At 34.8% G+C, this 25,753-nt stretch overlaps 1 protein-coding gene across 1 annotated transcript in view; it reads right to left on the bottom strand.

Annotated features, from left to right (window-relative positions):
* LOC148953383 (brachyurin-like) overlaps positions 1 to 25,753 on the bottom strand; it is a 137,709-nt gene that overhangs the window by 60,666 nt on the left and 51,290 nt on the right. The window contains exon 3 of the mRNA XM_089088514.1: positions 2,989 to 3,169. Within this exon, the coding sequence (XP_088944640.1) occupies positions 2,989 to 3,169 (181 nt within the window). The remainder of the gene's footprint in view (positions 1 to 2,988; positions 3,170 to 25,753) is intronic.

The raw sequence follows: 25,753 nt of genomic DNA, 5'->3' as shown, positions 1-25,753 counted from the left end.
TACGAAGGAGAAAATTTCTTAGAATACCTTGGGGGAAGTCAATTTGAATTACAACACACCACTCACATGCAGGCTGTCAAAAGGGCGTATCGGCAATATCTTAGGAATTGTTTGCTGTGTTAAGATGAAACGTGGTGTGTGAAGCGGTGTGTGAAGTTGTGGGGGTTGTTGAACTAACCAAAAGACAAAATTTGCATCCTAATACTACTGCTTCTACTCATACTACTGCCAATATTACTGCTGCTACTACTGCTACACCTATTTCTACTCCTAATAGTACTACTGATACTAAAGCTAAGAATACTTCTATTAATTCTACTGCTACCACTGCTACTGCTACTGCTATTACTGCTGGTGCTGCTACTACTGCTGCTAAAGGTGCGAAAAATATGTGAAATATAGAAACAGAGTTAAGCTTGATCAAAGCACATTATATGCATACAGGTTGTCAAGATGTCGTATCAGCAATGCTTCAGGAACGGTTCAGGAAATTAAAATCTATGAAAGGATTCGGCCGGTTTGCATAATGACTAATGATGAAAAGTTGAATTCAAAGTATCCACAAATTAAAATCAATAAGAATGGAACTTGCGCTCCTTACTAAAACAGTTAGATACCACAAACTGTTTGATGAGGCTCCCGTCAAGCCCTCAAATATAATCTATCTTGTATAGATCCAAAAAGTCACTAAAAATTAAAAAAAAAGTTAGCACACAAAACAATTTGTGTGCAGTAATAACTAGTAATTTTAAAATCATGAACTTCCTAAACTCTGGTAAAGATAAAACCCCACTTATTCGCCAAAGAGGGGTTTATCAAATACCATGTCACTGTGGCAACTACTATGTTGGTATAACCCATCAAAATTGAGAAAAATGGCTACAACAGTGCAATGATGACATAACTAAAGCTCTAAATTCTAATAGTACAGATATTTTTTTGGATTCTGCTTTAAACAGCCATATTTTTGATAACCCTAGCCATGGAATGCTTTTTGAAGGAAGTTCCATTATTAGCAATGACTTGGGCATAAAATACGTTGCTCGAGAGGCAATTGAAATTAGGCTCAAATTAAGTAGTAATATTTTTTAACTAAGGATTTGGGGGAAAACTCGCTAAATGCCTTATAAACAAATTTAATTAAAAACGATTTTACAAATTATATTAAAAAACCAGTAAACAATACCACTCAACCTGTTATGGATAGACCTTCTAGGCTGGCTGCCAAAAAGGCAAGATTAGCATTGAGGACTTATTTTTAACGGTTTTTATTTCTCTTGAATGAATTGCCTTTGTTCGCCCCAATTAATGTACTAGTCCTGGTTGAAATTCTCTGAAGTAATGATGCTAAGACTGTTTTGAAAAAAAAAAGTTTTAATGATTATATTTTTTATTTGACTTCTTTTTATACTTTTTTTTTCTCATTTGTTTTGCTGAGGCCCTTGGAAATAGGATCACAATATGCATTTAAAGTTCGCATTCCACTGCCTTATAGAAAAAACTCCCCATTGTTCTACTGATATTTTGTTGTTCATTTGCTTGATAGGTCCGTGTTCATCTGAGTCTGTCTAAGCAGATCATCTTGATTTCAGAAGGGTTTATATGAGTTTACGTTTGACTGGAGGATTTAACACTTTGGTTAATAAAAGTGAGATATATTTTCTACGCTCACTGTTCGTTATTCCCCTTACCCTGTTAGATTGCAAAAAGTGGTATACTTGCAAAAAGTGGAATTTTTGTTTCGGAAAATCTAACCCGCCAGCGGCGGGATATTCTTAACACAGTTCGTGAGAAATATGGCAACAAGTGTGTTGGTCTGCCTTCCCAATATTTTTGTATTTTTGTCCGCCTTCCCAATGAGAACACTCCACGTAGACTTTGGTCAATCGAGGACATGATTTAATATTTATTGTTTTTTCTCTTTTTTCTTTTCCCTTTGTTTTTCTGTTCTCTTGTTTCCCTTTTCCTGTCTATGTAATGTCATTGTCTATCAATGTTTTGTTCTGTTTTCATTGCCAGCTGTGTCTAAAAATATTTTTTTTGTTTTGTTTTTTAGATATGTTTAGTATCTCGCCATTCATATATTCAGTCACATTTTTTGTTCTCCTCTCCACCATTCCTTATTTCAGATTCAATTGTCTTGGCTTTTCTTTTTTGTTTTTCAGCTTCATGTGTGTACAAAAATGAGTTCAGCGTTACCTTTGTATAGATGCCATAGCTCTGCTGTTATGTTGACAACCTTTGTCTGATGGGTTTGGTCGCGGAGCAGATTTTCCATCCACCGTAAGTAATTTGATGACTTCTTTTGATGACCAGCGAGGTATCAACTCTTTGGGGGAACGTTTTGTTGAGTTACAAAATAATCCCTTAGATATTGAAAGCGTAATTAATAATTCAGTTGGAAGTAGTCATCATTTATTGGTGAATAAACTATGAACTCTGAACTCTGAGATTTGGGAAGAGAGTTAAAGTCGCCTTCATAATAGTTTTTAGAGGGTTCTCCACCCTCCAACTATAACACTGCTGGCACTGAAACAGCAACCGTACACTTAATTGCAAAACTTGGGTTGGTTTTAAGTTTGGCTTTAGTATTCATTGTATTTCGCTGTTCAGAGAGATTCCAACTCGTTTTCCGTAGGTTTCACAATTTATTTAAGCTAGTATATACCTGTTTATGTTTTCATTTCACTCAATACTTTTAGTAGATATTTTATTAATTATTTTTAATTGTGTAATATAAATTATGATCCTGCAAAAGCACTTGCCTTTTCATTTGCCATATTTGAACTTTGAAACTTAATAATGATGGCATTGCCGCTCCAGACCCTGTCAAAACAGAAATTCTAGGTTCGTCTGGTTTTATTTACTAATTGTCCCTAAGCTTATCAAACAAGATAATTTCAGTTTCACTATTCCTATTGGTAAGAGCTTATGACCAGATTTAAGTGACCAGTCTCTTAATAAGCAAGAGGAGTAAAATTGCCTTACCCTGACGCACAATGTGCAGCAGTCAGGACCCATTCATCAGAGATAAGACTACCACCACAAAAGGAAACATCGTCAATAAATATCGCCACTTGCCACGGCCATTCATTTGGGGTCGCCTCCTCACCTCCTACTATTTTGTTCTCTGGATTCAGTGTTCCTTCACCCTTGTAACCACACACGTCTGTAAGCAAATGATTACATAAGAAAATCTAAAGAAAACAAAGCAAAAAAAAAAAAAAAAAAAACTGTGATTGTGTTGTCAAGCATATTTTAATGCTTTAGTCAGGTGTGTATACTAATCCTAGTATTTCCTTTTTATAGTTAATGTGTCGTTCTTGCAACTCTCTGCGTTTTGTCACTAACACCGCTTTAGTAAAAGACTATGTGCCTCCTCAAATATTTTCTCTCCACCACTTCATGTTGAAGGCGAGGTTACAAACTTTAGAGGGGGCTTATTTCCTCGGAAACTGAAAGTTCTTGCACCCTTTTTAAGAGTCAAAGTGACAGGAGGGCAACAACCCCCCTCTCTTACCCTGTTTTATTAACCGTGTTCTAACAACCCAAAAGCCATCTGATTAAGATTTTAGAGATAGTCACATTGTTCGGAATAGTTGAAAAGCCCCATTAGTCCACTTCCGGGGATAACATGATCTCCATAACCCCTGGGATAAGGACCGTAAATAATGCAAATCAACGCTTGTTTAACATGCGCTTTAAAATCGAAAACAAGGGTTCGTATTATGTTGGATATGCGATTGACTTGAAATTTCCAAGGGTTATTTACTATCGGAGAAGGGGGAGGGCCTGAAACATGGCAAAAACTTTTTGTCACTGATCACTCTGAAATTTTGTAGGCATGACTGCTTGAGCTAAGAGGGACCTATTGTAGATAAAGTTGTTCCGGGATGCCCCTCTCCGCCCCTACAAAAAGGTAGGACAAAAAATATGAGTGGGCCAAAACATAGAAGGGAAAATAAGATATATACTGTATCCTTATAAAACTTGGCCCAACAAAGGGCCAGAAAAGGGCCAAAAAATGTTCGTCAAGACAACTTCTTATGGAATTTGTGGTCATAAGAACTTGGGAAGGTAATCAATCGATAGTAAAAAAAAACTCAACAAAAGTTTTCAAAATTCAAAAAAGTACCAAATGTAATTGGAGTACCATGTTTGATCTTGACTCTCCAATCAGCTGGGAGTTCATATGAGTCGTTCCTTAGGGCAAGTTCCAAGAGATTCTAACAGGTGTGCTCTATAAACGACGTACACACCTAAGGAAATCAAAAAACGCTATGTATACCCGAGTTTTCAACATATTGTTTGATTTATTAGTACTGATATTTAGTAATCAAAATCTAAAAATTATTTGATTTATTACAGTTATAAAAGTAAAAACAATTATATTTTTTTTCAGTAAAGGGCAAATTTGCCCTGAGGGATGCCCCTCAGGGCATATCTTAAAACCCTTGCCCTGAGGGATGTGGGGGAGTGTCCTCCTCAAAAACATATTTTCTATCTGGAATTCAACTACGCTGAACAAAATGGCTATCTCAAAATTTTCATTGGATGTGTTTGGGGGAATGAAGGGCGTGGGGGGCTAGTTGCCCTCCAATAACTTTTGACTATTAAAAAGAGTACTAGCCCTTACCCTGAAAAACCTTGCCCTGATGGTTGTGGGGAAGTGTCCTCCTCAAAAACATATTTTCTTTCTGGAAAACAACTACGCTGATTAAAATGGCTATCTCAAATTTTGATTGGATGTGTTGGGGGAATGATAGGCGTGAGGGGGGGGCTAGTTGCCCTTAAATCGCTGTCGACTATTAAAAAGGGCACTAGCTCTTTGAATTTTCCATCGAATGAGCCTGTATTGAAGTTCTACGACAACGCCTTCTATAAAAACCTTATATGCCCCTGAGGCATAACTTAAAAACCTTGCCCTGAGGGTTTTGTGGGAGTGTCCTCCTCAAAAACATATTTTCTATCTGGAAAACAACTACGCTGAACAAAATAGCTATCTCTAAATTTTGATTGAATGTGTTTGGGGGAATGATGGGCGTGGGGGGGGGGGGCTAGTTGCCCTCCAATCACTTTTGATTATTAAAAAGGGTACTAGTCCTTTGAATTTCCAATCGAATGAGCCCTTTTGAAGTTCCTACGACAACGCTTACAATAAAAACTTCATATGCCCCCAGGGCATAACTTACAACCATTGCACTGAGGGCTCTGAAGGGGTTAACATCCTAAAAGAAAAAATTTCAGAATTTTCAACTACGTTGAACAAAGTGGATATCTAAAAATTTTAATTCGATGTGTTTGGGAAAATGGTGGGTGTGAGAGGTTCATTAGGCTCTATCCAATCACTTTCAACTATTAAAATAAGCACTAGCCCTTTCAATTTCCAATTGAATGAGCCCTTTTGAAGTTTCTACGACAACGCTTTCAATAAAAACTTTATATGCCCCCAGGGCATAACTTACAACCCTTGCCCTGAGGCATGTGGGGAAGTGTCCTCCCCAAAAAATTATTTTCGATCTGGAAATCTACTACGATTAAAAAAATGGCTATCACAAAATTGGGATTGGTGGTGTTTGGGGAACGGAAGGGCGGGGGGAGGCTAGCTGCCTCCAATCACTTTTGACTATTAAAAAGAGTACTAGCCCTTTGAATTTCCAATCAAATGAGCCTGTTTTGAAGTTTCTACGACAACGCCTTCTGTAAAAACCTTTCATGCACCCAGGGCATAACTTAAAAACCTTGCCCTGATGGTTGTGGGGGAGTGTCCTCCTCAAAAACATATTTTCTATCTGGAAAACAACTACGCTGATTAAAATGGCTATCTCAAATTTTGATTGGATGTGTTTGGGGAATGATGGGCGCGAGGGGGGGCTAGTTGCCCTCCAATCACTTTCAACTATTAAAAAGGGCACTAGCCCTTTGAATTTCCAATTGAATGAGCCTGTTTTGATGTTTCTACGACAACGCCTTCTATAAAAACCTTATATGCCTCTGAGGCATAACTTAAAAACCTTAAAAACATATTTTCTATCTGGAAAACGACTACGCTGAATAAAATGGCTATCTCAAAATATATAACTTTATATGCCCCCAGGGCATAACTTACAACCCTTGCCCTGAGGGATGTGGGGGAGTGTCCTCCTCAAAAACATATTTTCTATCTGGAAATCAACTACGCTGAACAAAATGGCTATCTCAATGCCCCCCAGAGCATAATTTACAACACTTGCTCTGAGAGCTTTAGGGGGAGGGGTTGTCATCCTTAAAGACCTAATTTCCTAAACTTTTAACTACGTTGAATAAAATGGCTATCTAAAAATTTTGATTGAATGTGTTTTTTGGAAAAAGTGGGCGAGAGAGGGGGGTTAGTTGCCCTCCAATCACTTTCGAATACTAAAAAGGGCACTAGCCCTTTGAATTTCCAGTCGAATGAGCTTTTATTGAAGTTTCTACGACAAAGATTTCAATTAAAACCTTATATGCCCCCAGGGCATAACTTATAATCCTTGCCCTGAGGGTTGTGGGGGAGTGTCCTCCTCAAAAATGTTTTGTGTCCTCCTCAAAAATGATGTGTTTGGGGGAATGATGGGCGTGGGGGGGGGGGGGGGCTAGTGGCCCACCAATCACTTTCGACTATTAAAAAGGGCACTAGACCTTCGAATTTCTAGTTGAATGAGTTTGTTTTGAAGTTTCTATGGTTACGCTTTCTATAAAACCCTTTTAAGCTCCCAGGTCTTAGGTTCCAACACTTGCCCTGTGGGATGTGGATGAGTGTTCTCCTAAATAACTTATTTTATGTTTGGAATTAAACTACGCTGAACAAAATGGCTATCTCAAAATTTTTATTAGATGTGTTTGGGGGAATTATAGGCGTGGGGGGAGGCTAGTTTCCCTCTATTAACTTTCGACTATAAAAAAGAGCACTATCCCTTTGAATTTTCCATCTAATGAGCCGGTTTTGCAGCTTCTACGACAACACCTTCTGTAAAAACTTTATATGCCCCAGGGCATAACTTAAAACCCTTACTCTGATGGTTGTGGGGAATGTCCTCCTCAAAAACATATTTTCTATCTGAAAAACAACTACGCTGATTAAAATGGCTATCTCAAAATTTTTATTGGATGTGTTTGGGGTAATAATGGGCGTGAGGGGGGCGGGGGTCTAGTTGCCTTCCAATCACTTCCGACTATTAAAAAGGGCACTAGCCACTCCAATTTCCAATTGAATGAGCCCTTTTCGAAGTTTCTACGACAGCTCCTTCGATACGAAGTGCCTGGGTATGGAGAAAAAACAACAACAATGCATTATGCAAACATCGTTCTTTACTTAGGCAGCGCTATTGCTCTGCCTATGATTGAGACGACGAAATGAAAAAGAAATTGAAATTTAGCTTTTAAGTTTGTCCTTTTTTAAAGAATATTGAAACTAATTATTTTGAGAAAAACTATCAGCCAAAAAGATTTGTTTCAGTGTTGTAACCATCATGCTGTTTATTGAGTTTGAACTATTTATATAAATCTCTGTGTAAAGCAGAAAATAGTGGCTTTTATCTAATTTTGAAAGCTGTTGCGCTAGATGAAGGAAACTTTCAAGAATGGATCTATTGTCATAACTAGGAGATATGACGGTGTCTTATGAAGGTGGGCATAACTTAAAACCCTTGCCCTGAGGGTTGTGGGGGAGTGTCCTCCTCAAAAATATATTTTCTATCTGGAAATCAACAACGCTTAATAAAATGGCTATTTCAAAATTTTGATTTGATGTGTGTGGGGGAATGATGGGCGTGGGGGGGGGGGGGCTAGGTGCCCTCCAGTCACTTTCCACTATTAAAAAGTGTACTAGCCCTTTGAATTTTCAATCGAATGAGCCTGTTTTGAAGTTTCTACGACAACACCTTCTATAAAAACTTTATATGCCCCCAGGGCATAACGTAAAACCCTTGCCCTGAGGGTTGTGGGGGACTGTCCTCCTCAAAAATATATTTTCTATCTGGAAATCAACTACGCTGAACAAAATAGCTATCTCAAAATTTTTATTGGATGTGTTTGGGGGAGTGATGGGCGTAGGGGGGAGGCTAGTTGCCCTCCAATCACTTTCGACTATTAAAAAGGGCACTAGCCACTCCAATTTCTAGTCGAATGAGCCCTTTTTGAAGTTTTTACGACAACTCCTTCGATACGAAGTGCCCGGGTATAAAGAACCAAAAAACAACACATTGTGCCCACATCGTTGTTTACTTAGGCAGCGCTAGTCCGCTGCCTATTTCTGGTCGTTTTGAGTTTGAATTTTAATAGGCATTTGTATCTGCTGATCTTAAGTTCAAAATGGCCTTTACTTTTCTTTGAAAAACTTCTTTTTCTGAAAGTTTATTTTAATTAATTTTGTTCGTTTTTGATTGCAAAAACTTTCAAGTTTTTAAAAATACCTTATTTAAAAATCAAAGCTTTTTTCAAAATCAAATGTTCATCAAAGTATTAAAACTAGTATCAAAGTAACAATATCAAAGTAAAAAAATGGGTTTGTGTCCACCTTGGAGTTTTTATTATCTGATGTCTGAAATATTTTTAGCAAAATGGCTATCTCAAAATTTTTATCGGATGGGTTTGGGGGGAAAAGGAATGGGGAGGGGGTGCTAATTGGCCTTAGATCTCTTTTGACTCTTTAAAAGGAAACGAGAACTTTCCATTTTTCAATCATATGACCCCTCTCTGAAGTTTATACGAGCATCCCTTCTATAAGAACGATATATGCACCCAGGGCATAACTTTCAATGCCTGTCCCCGGGCCTTCGGGGGGGGGGGGCTGTTTCAACCCAGGAGTTCTAATATCTAATGTTTGAAACTATTTTTAACAAAATAGCCGGCTCAAAATTTTTATCGGATGGGTCAGGGGAAGAAAAAACGTGGAGGGCCAGGGGCTAGTTGTCCTTCCATCTCTTTTGACCCTGATAAAGTGAACTAGAACATTTAATTTCAAATCAAATGAGCCCTCTCTAAAGTTTATACGAGCATCCCATTCATAAGAACCATATACGGCCCTAGGACATAACCTACAACGCCTGCCCCCCGGGCCCTGGGGGGTTGTGTCGCCATCGGAGTTTTTGTTATTTGAACTTTGAACTATTTTAAAAAATGGCTATCTCAAAATTTGTAACAGATGGGTTTGTGGAAAACAAGGCATGGGGCTAGTTGCCCTCCGATCTCTCTTAACTCTTACAAATTGAACTAGAACTTTCAATTTCCATTAAAATTAGCCCTCTCTGAAGTTTATACGAGCATCCCTTCCATAAGAACCAAATATGCCACCAGGGCATAACTTGTAGCACCGTTCCTCGGGCCCTGGTGGGTTGTGCCAACACTGGAGTTTTTGTTATCTGACCTTTGAACTATTTTAAACAAAATGGCTTTATCAAAATTTTTATCGGATATATTAGGGGGAAAAGAGGTGCGGACAGGATAGTTGCCCTCTGGTCTCTTTTGACTCTTATAAACTGAACTAGAAACTTGAATTTCGAATCAAATGAGCCCTCTCTGAATTTTATACGAGTATCACCTTCATAACAGTTATATATTCCCACCTGGCATAACTTACAATGCCTACCCAAGGCCCTGAAGGACTGTGTCCACCCTGGAGTTTCGTTATATGATCTTTGAACCATTTTGAAAAAATTATTTTCTCAAAATTCTTATCGAATGGATTTGAGGAAAATAGGGTGTAGAGGGGGTAAGGGGGGCTAGTTGCCCTCCGATCTCTTTTGACTCTTAAAAAGAGAACGAGAGCTTTGAATTTCCAATCATACGAGCCTTTTCCGAAGTGTATAAGAGCATCCCTACCATAAGAACCATGTATGCCCCAAGATCATTACTTACAACGCCTGTCCCCGGGCCCTGGGGGGGTTGCGTCGACGCAGGAATTTTTTTATCTGACCTTTGAACGATTTTTAATGAAATGGCAGTCTCCAAATTTCTATTAGATGGGTTTGAGGAAATAAGGGTGTGTGTGTGTGGGGGGGGGGGGCTAGTTGCCCTCGGATATCTTTTTACTATTGAAAAGTGAACTAGATCTTTCTATTTTCAATCAAATGAGCCCTCTCTGAAGTTTCTACGAGCATCCCTTTCATTAGTACCATATACAACACTTGCAACGCCAACCCCCAGGCCCTGGGGGTTTTGTCAACACTGGAGTTTTTGTTATCTAATTTTTGAACAATTAAAAAAAAAATTACTGTCTCAAAATTTGTAACGGATGGATTTGGGGAAAAATGGCGTGGGAGGGGGGGGGCGCTAGTTGCCCTTCAATCTCTTGACTCTAAAAAATCTAACTAGAACTTTCCATTTCTGATCTAATGTGTCCTCTATGAAGTTTATACGAGCATCGCTTTCATAAGAACAATACATACCTTCAGGGCATAACTTAGATTGCCCTCTCCCGGGCCTGGGGGGTAGTATTGAAACCGGAGCTTTTCTTATCCGACCTCCGAACTATTTTTAAAAAATGTCTTAAAATTTTCATCCGATGGAGGTTGGAAAAAGAAGGCATGGGAGGGGGCTAGTTTCCCTCAGATTTCTTTTGACTCTTAAAAAGTGAAATCGGACTCTAAATTTCGAATCAAATGAGCCCTCTCTGAAGTTTCTACAAACATCCTTTTCATAAGAACCATACATGCCCCATGGCATAACTTACAACGCCTGCCCCCGGTCCCTGGGGGGTTGTGTCGACACCTGGGTTTCTTGTATCTGACTTTTGAACAATTTTTAACAAAATGGCTATCCCAAAATTTTCATCGGATGAAATTGGGAAAAAAGGGGTGTGTGGGGGGGGGGCTAGTTGCCCTCCAATCTCTTTTGACTGTCAAAAACTGAACTAGAACTTTCAATTTCCAATCAAATGATTCCTCTCTGAAATTTTTACGAGCATCCCTTCCATAAGAATCATATATTCCCCCAGGGCATAACGTACAACGCCTGCCCTCGGGTCTGGGGGGCTGTGTTGACCCCGGTGTTTTCGTTATAAGTAGTATCTCTCGTCTGGATTCTACAAGGCCCCCGTACCAAACAGGTTTTTCTGGTAGTCCTATTCTACAGGGGCATTACACCTTTGCCAAGAGATTTACGCAATTTAAGGACAAGTTTTTCTGACATAGATTTCTAGTTCATGATATACAAGTTTTTTTTTAGGTTAAATCCGTCGTCATTCATCTGTAAGTTGATTAGAAGGTTTTTTTTTTAAACTTGGCTAATAGGTTTTTAAACCTATTACTACGAACGCTACATGCATTCTATTTTCGGAACTAGGAGCGAGATTGTGTGATGCTATCAGACTGGTTTCGTTTCATGGGTTCATTAATAGAAGGACTAATGTTTTTGAAAAGGGTAATTACTTCTTTAGTTTACGAGATTTGCGAATTTTTTGCGAAAAGATATTTGCGTAAAGGTATTGTGATGGGTAAGAATGCCTCACGGGTAATTAAAGAATGAGGAATGGGATGCTATAATTAGAATGATTTTAAGTTGAAAAATTGTGACGTAAAAATAACTCAGTTATTTGCTTGCGTGTATAGGAATTCCCATGTTATTTGCTTGCTTGTATTTTATGTTAAAATAAGTAGTTTTTGTATCTTTTAAAAGAGATTTAAGGGGTTTGAGAGACTTAGTTGCCTAATTCCGTGTGGTTTTCCTTTACTTAGTGGTCATTAAAAACGAAATTTTTGTTTTAAATAAGTAGTTTTTGTATCTTTTAAAAGAGCTTTAAGGGGTTTGAGATACTCAGTTGCCTGATTCCGTGTGGTTTTTCTTTACTTGGTGGTCATTTGTTTTATATTTTAAAAGAGATGTAAAGTGTTTTAGATAATAAGTTGCCTAATTACGTGTGGTTTTTCTTTACTTGGTGGTCATTAAAAACGAAATTTTTGTGTTAAATAAGTAGTTTTTGTATCTTTTAAAAGAGCTTTAAGGGGTTTGAGAGACTCAGTTGCCGGATTCCATGTAGTTTTTATTTAATTTGTGGTCATTAAAAACGAAAATGGGTGGTGAATTTTTTTATATTTTAAAATATCTTTACAGGGTATGAGAGACTCAGTTGCCTAATTACGTGTGATTTTTCTTTAGTTGATGGTCATTAAAAACGAAATTTTTGTGTTAAATAAGTAGTTTTTGTATCTTTTAAAAGAGCTTTAAGGGGTTTGAGAGACTCAGTTGCCGGATTCCATGTGATTTTACTTTACTTGATGGTCATTAAAAACGAAATTTTTGTGTTAAATCAGTAGTTTTTTTATCTTTTAAAAGAGCTTTAAGGGGTTTGAGAGACTCAGTTGCCTGATTCCGTGTGGTTTTTCTTTACTTGGTTGTCATTTGTTGTATCTTTTAATAGAGCTTTACAGGGTTTGAGAGACTCAGTTGCCTAATTCCGTGTGATTTTTCTTTACTTGTTGGTCATTAAAAACTAAATTTTTGTGTTATATAAGTATTTTTTTTATCTTTTCAAAGAGCTTTTCTGTGATTTAGATAATAAGTTTCCTGATTCAGTGATTTTTTAATTTAATTGTTTGTCATTAAAAAATAAATTTTTTTGTTAAATAAGTACTTTTTGTATCTTTTAAAAGAGCTTTACGGGGATTGAGAGACTCAGTTTTACATTGTCAAAGTTACATTTTCTTGATTTTTCAAAGTTCATTTTGAATTTCGTTCGTTGAAATGCAAGAGTTGGAATATTTCAGTAGTGTCTGGTTGTGGTTTACCTTGTCACAGTTACATTTTCTTGATTTTTCAAAGTTCATTTTGAATTTCTTTCGCTGAAATGCAAGAGTTGGAATATTTCAGTAGTGTTTGGTTGTGGTTTACCTTGTCACAGTTACATTTTCTTGATTTTTCAAAGTTCATTTTGAATTTCTTTCGTTGAAATGCAAGAGTTGGAATATTTCAGTAGTGTTTGGTTGTGGTTTACCATGTCACAGTTACATTTTCTTGATTTTTCAAAGATCATTTTGAATTTCTTTCGCTGACAGTCAAGAGAGGGAATAGTTCATGTTGGTGTGGTTTGGGTGTACCTTGTAACATTGACATTTTGTTGATTTTTCAAAGTTCATTGTGACTTTCTTTCATTGAAATGCAAGAGTTGGAATATTTCAGTAGTGTTTGGTTGTGGTTTACCTTGTCACAGTTACATTTTCTTGATTTTTAAAGTTCATTTTGAATTTTCTTTCGCTGAAATGCAAGAGTTGGAATATTTCAGTAGTGTTTGGTTGTGGTTTACCTTGTCACAGTTAAATTTTCTTGATTTTTCCATGTTTATTTTGAATTTCTTTAGTTTAAATACAATAGTTGGACAATATTATAAGTGTTTTAATGGGGTTCACCATGTCACAGTTACATTTTATTGATTTTTCAAATTTCATTTTGAATTTAATTAGTTTATTATCAAGATATGGAATATTTCAGTAGTGTTTGTTTGTTGTTTACCTTTTTACAATTACATTTTCTTGATTTTTCAAAGTTCATTTTGAATTTCTTTCGTTGAAATGCAAGAGTTGGAATATTTCAGTAGTGTTTGGTTGTGGTTTACCTTGTCACAGTTACATTTTCTTGATTTTTCAAAGTTCATTTTGAATTTCTTTCGTTGAAATGCAAGAGTTGGAATATTTCAGTAGTGTTTGGTTGTGGTTTACCTTGTCACAGTTACATTTTCTTGATTTTTCAAAGTTCATTTTGAATTTCTTTCGTTGAAATGCAAGAGTTGGAATATTTCAGTAGTGTTTGGTTGTGGTTTACCTTGTCACAGTTACTTTTTCTTGATTTTTCAAAGTTCATTTGGAATTTCTGTCGTTGAAAGACAAGAGTTGGAATATTTCAGTAGTGTTTGGTTGTGGTTTACCTTGTCACAGTTACATTTTCTTGATTTTTCTAAGTTCATTTTTAATTTCTTTCGTTGAATTGCAAGAGTTGGAATATTTCAGTATTGTTTGGTTGTGGTTTAACATGTCAAAGTTACATTTTCTTGATTTTTAAAAGTTCATTTTGAATTTCTTTCATTGAAATGCAAGAGTTGGAATATTTCAGTAGTGTTTGGTTGTGGTTTACCTTGTCACAGTTACATTTTCTTGATTTTTCAAAGTTCATTTTGAATTTCTTTCGTTGAAATGCAAGAGTTGGAATATTTCAGTAGTGTTTGGTTGTGGTTTACCTTGTCACAGTTACATTTTCTTAATTTTTCAAAGTTCATTTTGAATTTCTTTCGCTGAAATGCAAGAGTTGGAATATTTCAGTGTCACAGTGACATTTTCTTGATTTTTCAAATTTAATTTTTTATTTCTTTTTTTGTTTTGATAGATTTTTTATATTTCAGTAGTTTTTGGTTGTTGTTTACCTTGTAACAGTTACATTTTCTTGATTTTTCAAAGTTAATTATGAATGTCTTCCGTTGAAATTTTTTATTTTTATTATTTCAGTATTTTTTTGTGTTTTATTAACATTCCACATTTAAATTTTCTTGATTTTTAATATTTCATTTTTAAATTATCTGTTAAAAATGTAAGATTTGGACTATTTGAGAGATTTGTGATTGTGGTTTGACTAGTCAAAGTTACATTTTCTTTATTTTTCAAAGTTCATTTTGAATTTCTTTCGTTGAAATGCAAGAGTTGGAATATTTCAGTAGTGTTTGGTTGTGGTTTACCTTGTCACAGTTACATTTTCTTGATTTTTCAAAGTTCATTTTGAATTTCTTTCGTTGAAATGCAAGAGTTGGAATATTTCAGTAGTGTTTGGTTGTGGTTTACCTTGTCACAGTTACATTTTCTTGATTTTTCAAAGTTCATTTTGAATTTCTTTTATTGAAATGCAAGAGTTGGAATATTTCATTAGCTTTTGAACACCGTTTAAAATGTAACAGATACATTTTAGAGTTATTTAAAAGAACATTTTGAAAAAATATAGTATTAAAGATATTTTATTTATAATAAATAATATTTTTTTTGTTTTTTTAATTTTAACAGATTAATTCTATTTTTTTTTAAAAGTTAATTTTTAATTTCTTTCTTATAAATTCGAGAGTTGGACTCTATCAATCGTGTTTGGTTGTGGTTTACATTTACAAAGTTACATTTTCTTTATTTTTCAATGTTCATTTTGAATTTCTTTCGTTGAAATGCAATATTTGGAATATTTAATTAGTGTTTGGTAGTGGTTTACATTATCACAGTTACATTTTCTTGATTTTTCAAATTTTATTTTGAATTTCTTTCGTTGAAATGCAAGAGTTGGAATATTTCAGTAGTGTTTGCTTGTGGGTTACCTTGTCACAGTTACATTTTCTTGATTTTTCAAAGTTCATTTTGAACCATTCAAGAAACGTGATTAAACACGTTTTTAAACTACATGCTATTTGCCTGCCTTTCCTTGGCACCTTTCCAAACGAGCGGGGATTCTCCGCTGGTTCCTACACATTGCAAAAAGTGAGCAGTACGAAAACTCCACGTTTTCAACCAGACTGGTTTTTTAGACAACACACCCACAGAGATGACACATACACATAGAGACGAGACACGCACAGACACGACACACAAACAGAGTCATAGTGAGAGAGATATCCAAAAAGTTGGGTTGATCTAGGTTCACTTAGAGTGGCGCGCCACTCTAAGTGAACCTAGAGTGAACCTAGAGTGTCTCTATGTGTATGTGTCATCTCTGTGGGTGTGTTGTCTAAAAAACCAGTCTGGTTGAAAACGTGGAGTTTTCGTACTGCTCACTTTTTTGCAATGTGTAGGAACCAGCGGGGAATCCCCGCTCGTTTGAAAAGGTGCCAAGGAAAGGCATGCAAATAGCATGTAGTTTAAAAACGTTTTTAATCAAGTTTCTTGAATGATTCAAAATGAACTTTGAAAAATCAAGAAAATGTAACCGTGACAAGGTAAACCACAAGCAAACACTACTGAAATATTCCAACTCTTGCATTTCAACGAAAGAAATTCAAAATGAACTTTGAAAAATCAAGAAAATGTAACTGTGACAAGGTAAACCACAACCAAACACTACTGAAATATTCCAACTCTTGCATTTCAACGAAAGAAATTCAAAATGAAATTTGAAAAATAAAGAAAATGTAACTGTTACTATTTATACAATGAACATAAACTACAGAAATAGTCAAGAACTAGAATTTGAAAGAAGCAAATTCAAAATTAACTTTGAAAAATCTAGTGAATGTAACTGTGACAAGGTAAACCACAACCAAACACTACTGAAATATTCCAACTCTTGCTTTTCAACGAAAGAAATTCAAAATAAAAATTGAAAAATAATTATTCTTTAAATTTGACAATTTATAACACCACCATAAACTAATTAAAAATTAAAAATATTGAATTTAAAAGAAATAAATTCAAAATGAACTTTGAAAAATAAATATAATGTAAATTTGACAAGGTAAAACAAAACAAAACACTACTGAAATATTCCAACTCTTGCATTTCAATGAAAGAAATTCAAAATGAACTTTGAAAAATCAAGAAAATGTAACTGTGACGAGGTAAACCACAACCAAACACTACTGAAATATTCCAACTCTTGCATTTCAACGAAAGATATTCAGAATGAACTTTGAAATATCAAGACAATGTAACTGTGACAAGGTAAACCACAACCAAACACTACTGAAATATTCCAACTCTTGCATTTCAACGAAAGAAATTCAAAATGAACTTTGAAAAATCAAGAAAATTTAACTGTTACACTGAATTATTCTAACTCTTGCATTTCATCTTAATAAATTAATTCTTAAAATATAAAAATCAAGAAAATGTAACTGTGACAAGGTAAACCACAACCAAACACTACTGAAATATTCCAACTCTTGCATTTCAACGAAAGAAATTCAAAATGAACTTTGAAAAATCAAGAAAATGTAACTGTGACAAGGTAAACCACAACCAAACACTACTGAAATATTCCAACTCTTGCACTTCAACGAAAGAAATTCAAAATGAACTTTGAAAAATCAAGAAATGTAACTGTGACAAGGTAAACCACAACCATACACTACTGAAATATTCCAACTCTTGCATTTCAACGAAAGAAATTCAAAATGAACTTTGAAAAATCAGTATACTGTAACTGTGACAAGGTAAACAACAACCAAACACTACTGAAATATTCCAACTCTTGCATTTCAATGAATGAAATTCAAAATGAACTTTGAAAAATCAAGAAAATGTAACTTTGACATGGTAAACCACAACCAAACACTACTGAAATATTCCAACTCTTGCATTTCAACAAAAGAAATTCAAATGAACTTTGAAAAATCAATAAAATTTAACTGTTACAATGTAAACAACTAGAATAAAATCCTGAAATTTAAAAACACATTAATTTCAAAGAAAGAAATTCTAAATGAACTTTGAAAAATCAAGAACATGTAACTGTGACAAGATAAACCACAACCAAAGACTACTGAAATATTCCAACTCTTGCATTTCAACGAAAGAAATTCAAAATGAACTTTGAAAAATCAAGAAAATGTAACTGTGACAAGGTAAACCACAACCAAACACTACTGAAATATTCCAAATCTTGCATTTCAAGGAAAAAAATTCACAATAAACTTTGAAAAATCATGAAAATGTAACTTTGCCAAGGTAAACCACACCCCATCACAACTGAACTAGTCCAACTCTTGCATTTCAACGCTACACATTACCCATGTCCTTTGAAAATTCAAGTAAATGTAAGTGTGACAAGGTAAACCCCATCCAAACACTACTGAAATATTCCAACTCTTGCATTTCAACGAAAGAAATTCAAAATGAACTTTGAAAAATCAAGAAAATGTAACTTTGACAAGGTAAATCACAACCAAACAATACTGAAATATTCCGACTCTTGCATTTCAACGAAAGAAATTCAAAATGAACTTTGAAAAATCAAGAAAATGTAACTGTGACACGGTAAACCACAACCAAACACTACTGAAATATTCCAACTCTTGCATTTCAACGAAAGAAATTCAAAATGAACTTTGAAAAATCAAGAAAATGTAACTGTGACAAGGTAAACCACAACCAAACACTACTAAAATATTCCAACTCTTGCATTTCAATGAAAGAAATTCAAAATGAACTATGAAAACTCAATAAAATGTAAATGTGACAATGAAATATTCCAACACTTTAATTTCAGCTAAATAAATAATATCTGAAAATCGAAAAATCAATAAAATGTAACTGTGACAAGGTAAACCACAAACAAACACTACTGAAATACTCAAACTCTTGCATTTCAACGAAAGAAATTCAAAATGAACTTTGAAAAATCAAGAAAATGTAACTGTGACAAGGTAAACCACAACCAAACACTACTGAAATATTCCAACTCTTGCATTTCAACGAAAGAAATTCAAAATAAACTTTGAAAAATCAAGAAAATGTAACTGTGACAAGGTAAACCACAACCAAACACTACTGAAATATTCCAACTCTTGCATTGCAACGAAAGAAATTCAAAATGAACTTTGAAAAATCAAGAAAATGTAACTTTGACATGGTAAACCACAACCAAACACTAATAAAATATTCAAACTCTTGCATTTCAATGAAAGAAATTCAAAATGAACTTCAAAAAATCAAGAAAATGTAACTTTGACATGGTAAACCACAACCAAACACTACTGAAATATTCCAACTCTTGCATTTCAACGAAATAAATTAAAATGAACTTTGAAAAATCAAGAAAATGTAACTTTGACTTTTTAAAAAACATCAAACATAGAATGAAAGACTCAATATCTTTAAAAAATTATTAATTTAATAAAATTTATAAGTTTTATTTATTGTTTATGTAGATTTTAAATTTTAAAGTACTACAAACAACAACTGAAATATTCAAACTCTTGCATTTCAATGAAAGAAAGTAAAAATGAACATTTAAATATCAATAAAATTTAACTGTGACAAGGTAAACCACAACCAAACACTACTGAAATATTCCAACTCTTGCATTTCAACGAAAGAAATTCAAAATGAACTTTGAAAAATCAAGAAAATGTAACTGTGACAAGGTAAACCACAACCAAACACTACTGAAATATTCCAACTCTTGCATTTCAACGAAAGAAATTCAAAATGAACTTTGAAAAATCAAGAAAATGTAACTGTGACAAGGTAAACCACAACCAAACACTACTGAAATATTCCAACTCTTGCATTTCAACGAAAGAAATTCAAAATGAACTTTGAAAAATCAAGAAAATGTAACTGTGACAAGGTAAACCACAACCAAACACTACTGAAATATTCCAACTCTTGCATTTCAACGAAAGAAATTCAAAATGAACTTTGAAAAATCAAGAAAATGTAACTGTGACAAGGTAAACCACAACCAAACACTACTGAAATATTCCAACTCTTGCATTTCAACGAAAGAAATTCAAAATGAACTTTGAAAAATCAAGAAAATGTAACTGTGACAAGGTAAACCACAACCAAACACTACTAAAATATTCCAACTATTGCATTTAATCGAATGATATAAACATATATCAGATAAAAATCAATAAAATTTATCTGTGAAAAGGTAAACCAAAACCAACCACTACTGAAAGATTCCAACTCTTGCATTTCAACGAAAGAAATTCAAAATGAACTTTGAAAAATCAAGAAAATGTAACTGTGACAAGGTAAACCACAACCAAACACTACTGAAATATTCCAACTCTTGCTTTTCAACGAAAGAAATTCAAAATGAACTATCAAAAATCAAGAAAATGTAAATGTAACAACGTCAAACACATCAAAACACAAATCAAATATTCCAACTCTTACATTTCAGCGAAAGAAATTCAAAATGAACTTTGAAAAATCAAGAAAATGTAACTGTGACAAGGTAAACCACAACCAAACACTACTGAAATATTCCAACTCTTGCATTTCAACGAAAGAAATTCAAAATGAACTTTGAAAAATCAAGAAAATGTAACTGTGACAAGGTAAACCACAACCAAACACTACTGAAATATTCCAACTCTTGCATTTCAGCGAAAGAAATTCAAAATGAACTTTGAAAAATCAAGAAAATGTAACTGTGACAAGGTAAACCACAACCAAACACTACTGAAATATTCCAACTCTTGCATTTCAATGAAAGAAATTCAAAATGAACTTTGAAAAATCAGGAAAATGTAACTGTGACAAGGTAAACCACAACCAAACACTACTGAAATATTCCAACTCTTGCATTTCAGTGATAGAAATTCGATATGAACTTTGAAAAATCAAGAAAATGTAACTGTGACAAGGTAAACCACAACCAAACACTACTGAAATATTCCAACTCTTGCATTTCAACGAAAGAAATTCAAAATGAACTTTGAAAAATCAAGAAAATGTAACTGTGACAAGGTAAACCACAACCAAACACTACTGAAATATTCCAACTCTTGCATTTCAGCGAAAGAAATTCAAAATGAACTTTGAAAAATCAAGAAAATGTAACTGTGACAAGGTAAACCACAACCAAACACTACTGAAATATTCCAACTCTTGCATTTCAAAGAAAGAAATTCAAAATGAACTTTGAAAAATCAAGAAAATGTAACTGTGACAACGTAAACCACAACCAAACACTACTGAAATATTCCAACTCTTGCATTTCAGCGAAAGAAATTCATAATGAACTTTGAAAAATCAAGAAAATGTAACTGTGACAAGGTAAACCACAACCAAACACTACTGAAATATTCCAACTCTTGCATTTCAGCGAAAGAAATTCAAAATGAACTTTGAAAAATCAAGAAAATGTAACTGTGACAAGGTAAACCACAACCAAACACTACTGAAATATTCCAACTCTTGCATTTCAACGAAAGAAATTCAAAATGAACTTTGAAAAATCAAGAAAATGTAACTGTGAGAAGGTCAACCACAGCCAAACACTACTGAAATATTCCAACTCTTGCATTTCAGCGAAAGAAATTCAAAATGAACTTTGAAAAATCAAGAAAATGTAACTGTGACAAGGTAAACAACAACCAAACACTACTGAAATATTCCAACTCTTGCATTTCAACGAAAGAAATTCAAAATGAACTTTGAAAAATCAAGAAAATGTAACTGTGACAAGGTAAAACTGAGTCTCTCAATCCCCGTAAAGCTCTTTTAAAAGATACAAAAACTACTTATTTAACAAAAAAATTTCGTTTTTAATGACAAACAAGTAAAGAAAAACCACACGTAATCAGTCAACTGAGTCTCTCAAACCCCTTAAAGATCTTTTAAAAGATACAAAAACTACTTATTTAACAAAAAAATTTCGTTTTTAATGACCATCAAGTAAAGAAAAATCACACGGAATTAGGCAACTGAGTCTCTCAAACCCTGTAAGGCTCTTTTAAAAGATACAACAAATGACCACCAAGTAAAGAAAAACCACACGGAATCAGGCAACTGAGTCTCTCAAACCCCATAAAGCTTTTTTAAAAGATACAAAAACTACTGATTTAACACACAAATTTCGTTTTTAATGACCACCAAGTAAAGGAAAACCACAATGAAGCAGGCAACTGAGTCTCTCAAACCCCGTAAAGCTCTTTTAAAAGATACAACAAATGACTACCAAGTAAAGAAAAACCAAAAGGAAACAGGCAGCTGAGTCTCTCAATCACTTTAAAGCTCTATTAAAAGATACAAAAAATACTTATTTAAAAAATAAATTTCGTTTTTAATGACCAACAAGTAAAGAAAAATCACACGGAATTAGGCAACTGAGTCTCTCAGACCCTGTAAAGCTCTTTTAAAAGATACAACAAATCACCACCAAGTAAAGAAAAACCACACGGAATCAGGCAACTGAGTCTCTCAAACCCCTTAAAGCTCTTTTAAAAGATACAAAAACTACTGATTTAACACAAAAATTTCGTTTTTAATGACCACCAAGTAAAGAAAAACCACATGGAATCCGGCAACTGAGTGTCTCAATCCCTGTAAAGCTCTTTTAAAAGATACAAAACTACTTATTTAACACAAAAATTTCGTTTTTAATGACCACTAAGTAAAGAAAAATCACACGGAATTAGGCAACTGAGTCTCTCAAACCCTGTAAAGCTATTTTAAAAGATACAACAAATGACCACCAAGTTTTGTTTTTAATGACCACCAAGTAAAGAAAAACCACATGGAATCCGGCAACTGAGTCTCTCAAACCCCTTAAAGCTCTTTTAAAAGATACAAAAACTACTTATTTAACACAAAAATTTCGTTTTTAATTACCACCAAGTAAATAAAAACCACCCGGAATTATGCAAATTAGTCTATAAATCCCCTTATAGCTATTTTAAAATATAAAAAAAATAACCACAAAGTAAAGAAAAACCACACGTAATCAGGCAACTGAGTCTCTCAAACTCCTTAAAGCTCTTTTAAAAGATACAAAAACTACTGATTTAACACAAAAATTTTTTTTTTAATGACCACCAATTAAAGTAAAACCACACGGAATTAGGCAACTGAGTCTCTCAAACCCCTTAAAGCTCTTTTAAAAGATACAAAAACTACTTATTTTAACACAAAATACAAGCAAGCAAATAACATGGGAATTCCTATACACGCAAGCAAATAACTGAGTTATTTTTACGTCACAATTTTTCAACTTAAAATCATTCTAATTATAGCATCCCATTCCTCATTCTTTAATTACCCGTTAGGCATTCTTAACCATCTCAAGACCTTTACGCAAATATCTTTTCGCAAAAAATTCGCAAATCTCGTAAACTACAGAAGTAATTACCCTTTTCAAAAACATTAGTCCTTCTATTAATGAACCCATGAAACGAAACCAGTCTGATAGCATCACACAATCTCGTTTCTAGTTCCAAAAATGGAATTCATGTAGACTTCGTATTAACATTTTTAAAAACCTATTAGCAAATTTAAAAAAAAAAGAAACCCTAATAATAAAATTACAGATTAATTACAATGTATTTAACCTAAAAAAAAACTTGTTGACAAGGAAATATAAATATACGTGTGAAAAACTTGTCCTTAAATTGCGTAAATCTCTTGGCAAAGGTGTAATGCCCCTGTAGAATAGGACTACCAGAAAAACCTGTTTGGTACGGGGGCCTTGTAGAATCCAGACGAGAGATACTACTGTTATATGGTCTTTGAACTATTAAAAAAAGGCTATCTCAAAGTTCTTATCTGATGGGATTGAGGAAAAAAGGACGTGGGGCATGGAGTAGGTGCCCTCCGATCTCTTTTGACTCTAAAAAAGTGAACTAGAACTTTTAATTTCCAATCAAATGAGCTCTCTTTGAAGTTTATACGAGCATCCCTTCCATAAGAACCAATATGCCCCCTGGATATAACTTACAACGAATGCCCCAGGCCCCTGGGGGGGGGGGTGTCGACACCGGAGTTATTGTTACATCGTCTTTGAACTTTTTTTTAACAAAATGGCTATCTCGAACTTTTTACGGGATGCATTTGGGAAGAAAAGGACGTGGGGGGGGGGCTGGTTACCTTCCGATATCTTTTTAATCTTTAACAGTGAACTAGAATTTCCAATTTCCAATCAAATGAGCCCTCTCTGAAGTTTATATGAGCATTGATTCCATGAGAACCATATATGCCCCCAGGGCATAACTTACAACGCCTGCTCAATGGCCCTTGGGGGTGTCGACACCGGAGTTTTTGTTATATGATCATTGAACTATTTTTTATCAAAATAGCTATTTCCAAATTTTGGCGGATGCATTTGGGAAAAAGGGCTTCGGAGGGGGGGAGGGGGGGAAGGGGCTAGTTTCCCTTCGATCACTTTTGAATCTTAAAAAGTGCACTAGAACTTTCAATTTCCTTTTAAATGAGCCGTCTTTGAAGTTTATACGAGCATCCCTTCCATCAAAACCGTATATGCCCCCGGATATAACTTAAAACGCATGCCCCAAGGCCCTGGGGGGCTGTGTCGACACCTGAGTTTTGTTATCTGACGCTTGAACAATTTTTAACACAACGGTTGTCTCAAAATTTTTATCGGATGCATTTGGGGAAAAAGGGGGCTGTGTTGATCCCTGAGTTTTCGTTATATGGTCTTTGAACTATTTAACGGCCAGACCTCTATGGTCTTTGGACTATTTATTAAAAAATGGCTATCTCAAAGTTCTTATCGGATGGGATTGAGGAAAACAGGGCGCAGAGGGGGGGGGCTAGTTGCCTTCCGATCTCTTTTGACTCTTAAAAAGTGAACTAGAACTTTCAATTTTCAATTAAATGAGCCCTCTTTGAAGTTTATACGAGCATCTCTTCCATCAAAACCATATTTGCCCCCCAGATTTAACTTAAAACACATGCCCTAGGGCCCTGGGGGGTTGTGTCGACACCTGAGTTTTGTTATCTGACGCTTCAACAATTTTTAACGCAATGACTATCTCAAAATTTTTATCGGATGTATTTGGGGGAAAAGGGGGCTGTGTTGATCCTGGAGTTTTCGTTATATGGTCTTTGAAGTATTTAAAACAAATTGCTATCTCAAAGTTCTTATCGGATGGGATTGAGGAAAAAAGGGCGCAGAGAGTGGGGGGGCTAGTTGCCCTCCGATCTCTTTTGACTCTTAAAAAGTGAACTAGAACTTTCAATTTTCAATCAAATGTGCCCTCTTTGAAGTTTATACGAAGATCCCTTCCATAAAAATCATATATGACCCCCGGATATAACTTACAACGCATACCCCCGGGCCCTGGGGGTTGTCAGGGGGTAGCCATTTAAAAGAAAATGATATCGAAGGTCACCCTCCGATATCTTTTGACTCTTAAAAAGTGAACTGGAATAATCAATTTCCAATCAAATGAGCCCTCTCTGAAGTTTACACGAGCATTCCTTCCATATTACCTATATATGCCCCCAGGGTATAACTTACAACGCTTGCTCTCGGGCCCTTGGGGGTTATGTCGTCACCGGAGTTTTTGTTATGTGATCATTGAACTGTTTTTAACAAAATTGTCATCTCTGCATTTTTTCCGGATGCATTTGGGAGAAAAGGGCGTGGGGGCTAGTTGTCCTTCAATCACTTTTGAATCTTAATAAGGGCTCTAGAACTCTCGATTTCCAATCAAATGAGCCCCCTTTGAAGTTAACACGACGACTCCTTCCATATGAAGTGCCTATGGGAAAAAAGTAATGCATAAATAATGAATCATTGGAGCCGTATGGCCTTTATTATAGGCAACGCTTTAGCGTTGCCTTTTATTTGTAGAATTCTAAAAATCCAGTACTTCATTGATATTTCAGAACCAGCACACAAAAAAAATAAGTTCTTCTTTTGAATCCGACAAGTCCTTAATTAATCTGAAGAAAAAAAAAACAGTTGATAAGGCTCTGTTTCTTTGGCTAAGATGCTTAGAACTTTTATTTTGTAATTTAAAATCTTTAAATAACTCAAGAATGTTTATCAGTAAAGCACTGTTTTCCAGAATTCTACAAATATAGGATAATATCAGTTTACCTGCTTCCTTTCTGTGTATATAAATTGCGCGAACCGTGAAGAAAATTTTATCGTCAGCTTTTGTTAAATATGATATTGAATGTAATTTTTACTTCCTACTCTTCATGGTATATCCCACGAAACATGAGCAGTTTTGTCACATAGATACAACTTCCGTACAGACTAACAAACTAGATAAGAATTTAGAACGACAAGAAAAAATTAGGTAAAAGAGGACTTAGAGGAGCACCCAAAAAACAAAACAAAAGTAAAACAAAAGCCTGTTGAT

This window comes from Artemia sp. Qi Xiang Cuo, chromosome 4, assembly GCF_049724085.1.
Source record: "Artemia sp. Qi Xiang Cuo chromosome 4, ASM4972408v1, whole genome shotgun sequence".
NCBI classification, from domain to species: Eukaryota; Metazoa; Arthropoda; class Branchiopoda; order Anostraca; family Artemiidae; genus Artemia; species Artemia sp. Qi Xiang Cuo.
The sequence above is the reverse complement of the archived record's forward strand: the minus strand, read 5'-3'. Positions and strand labels throughout refer to the sequence as shown.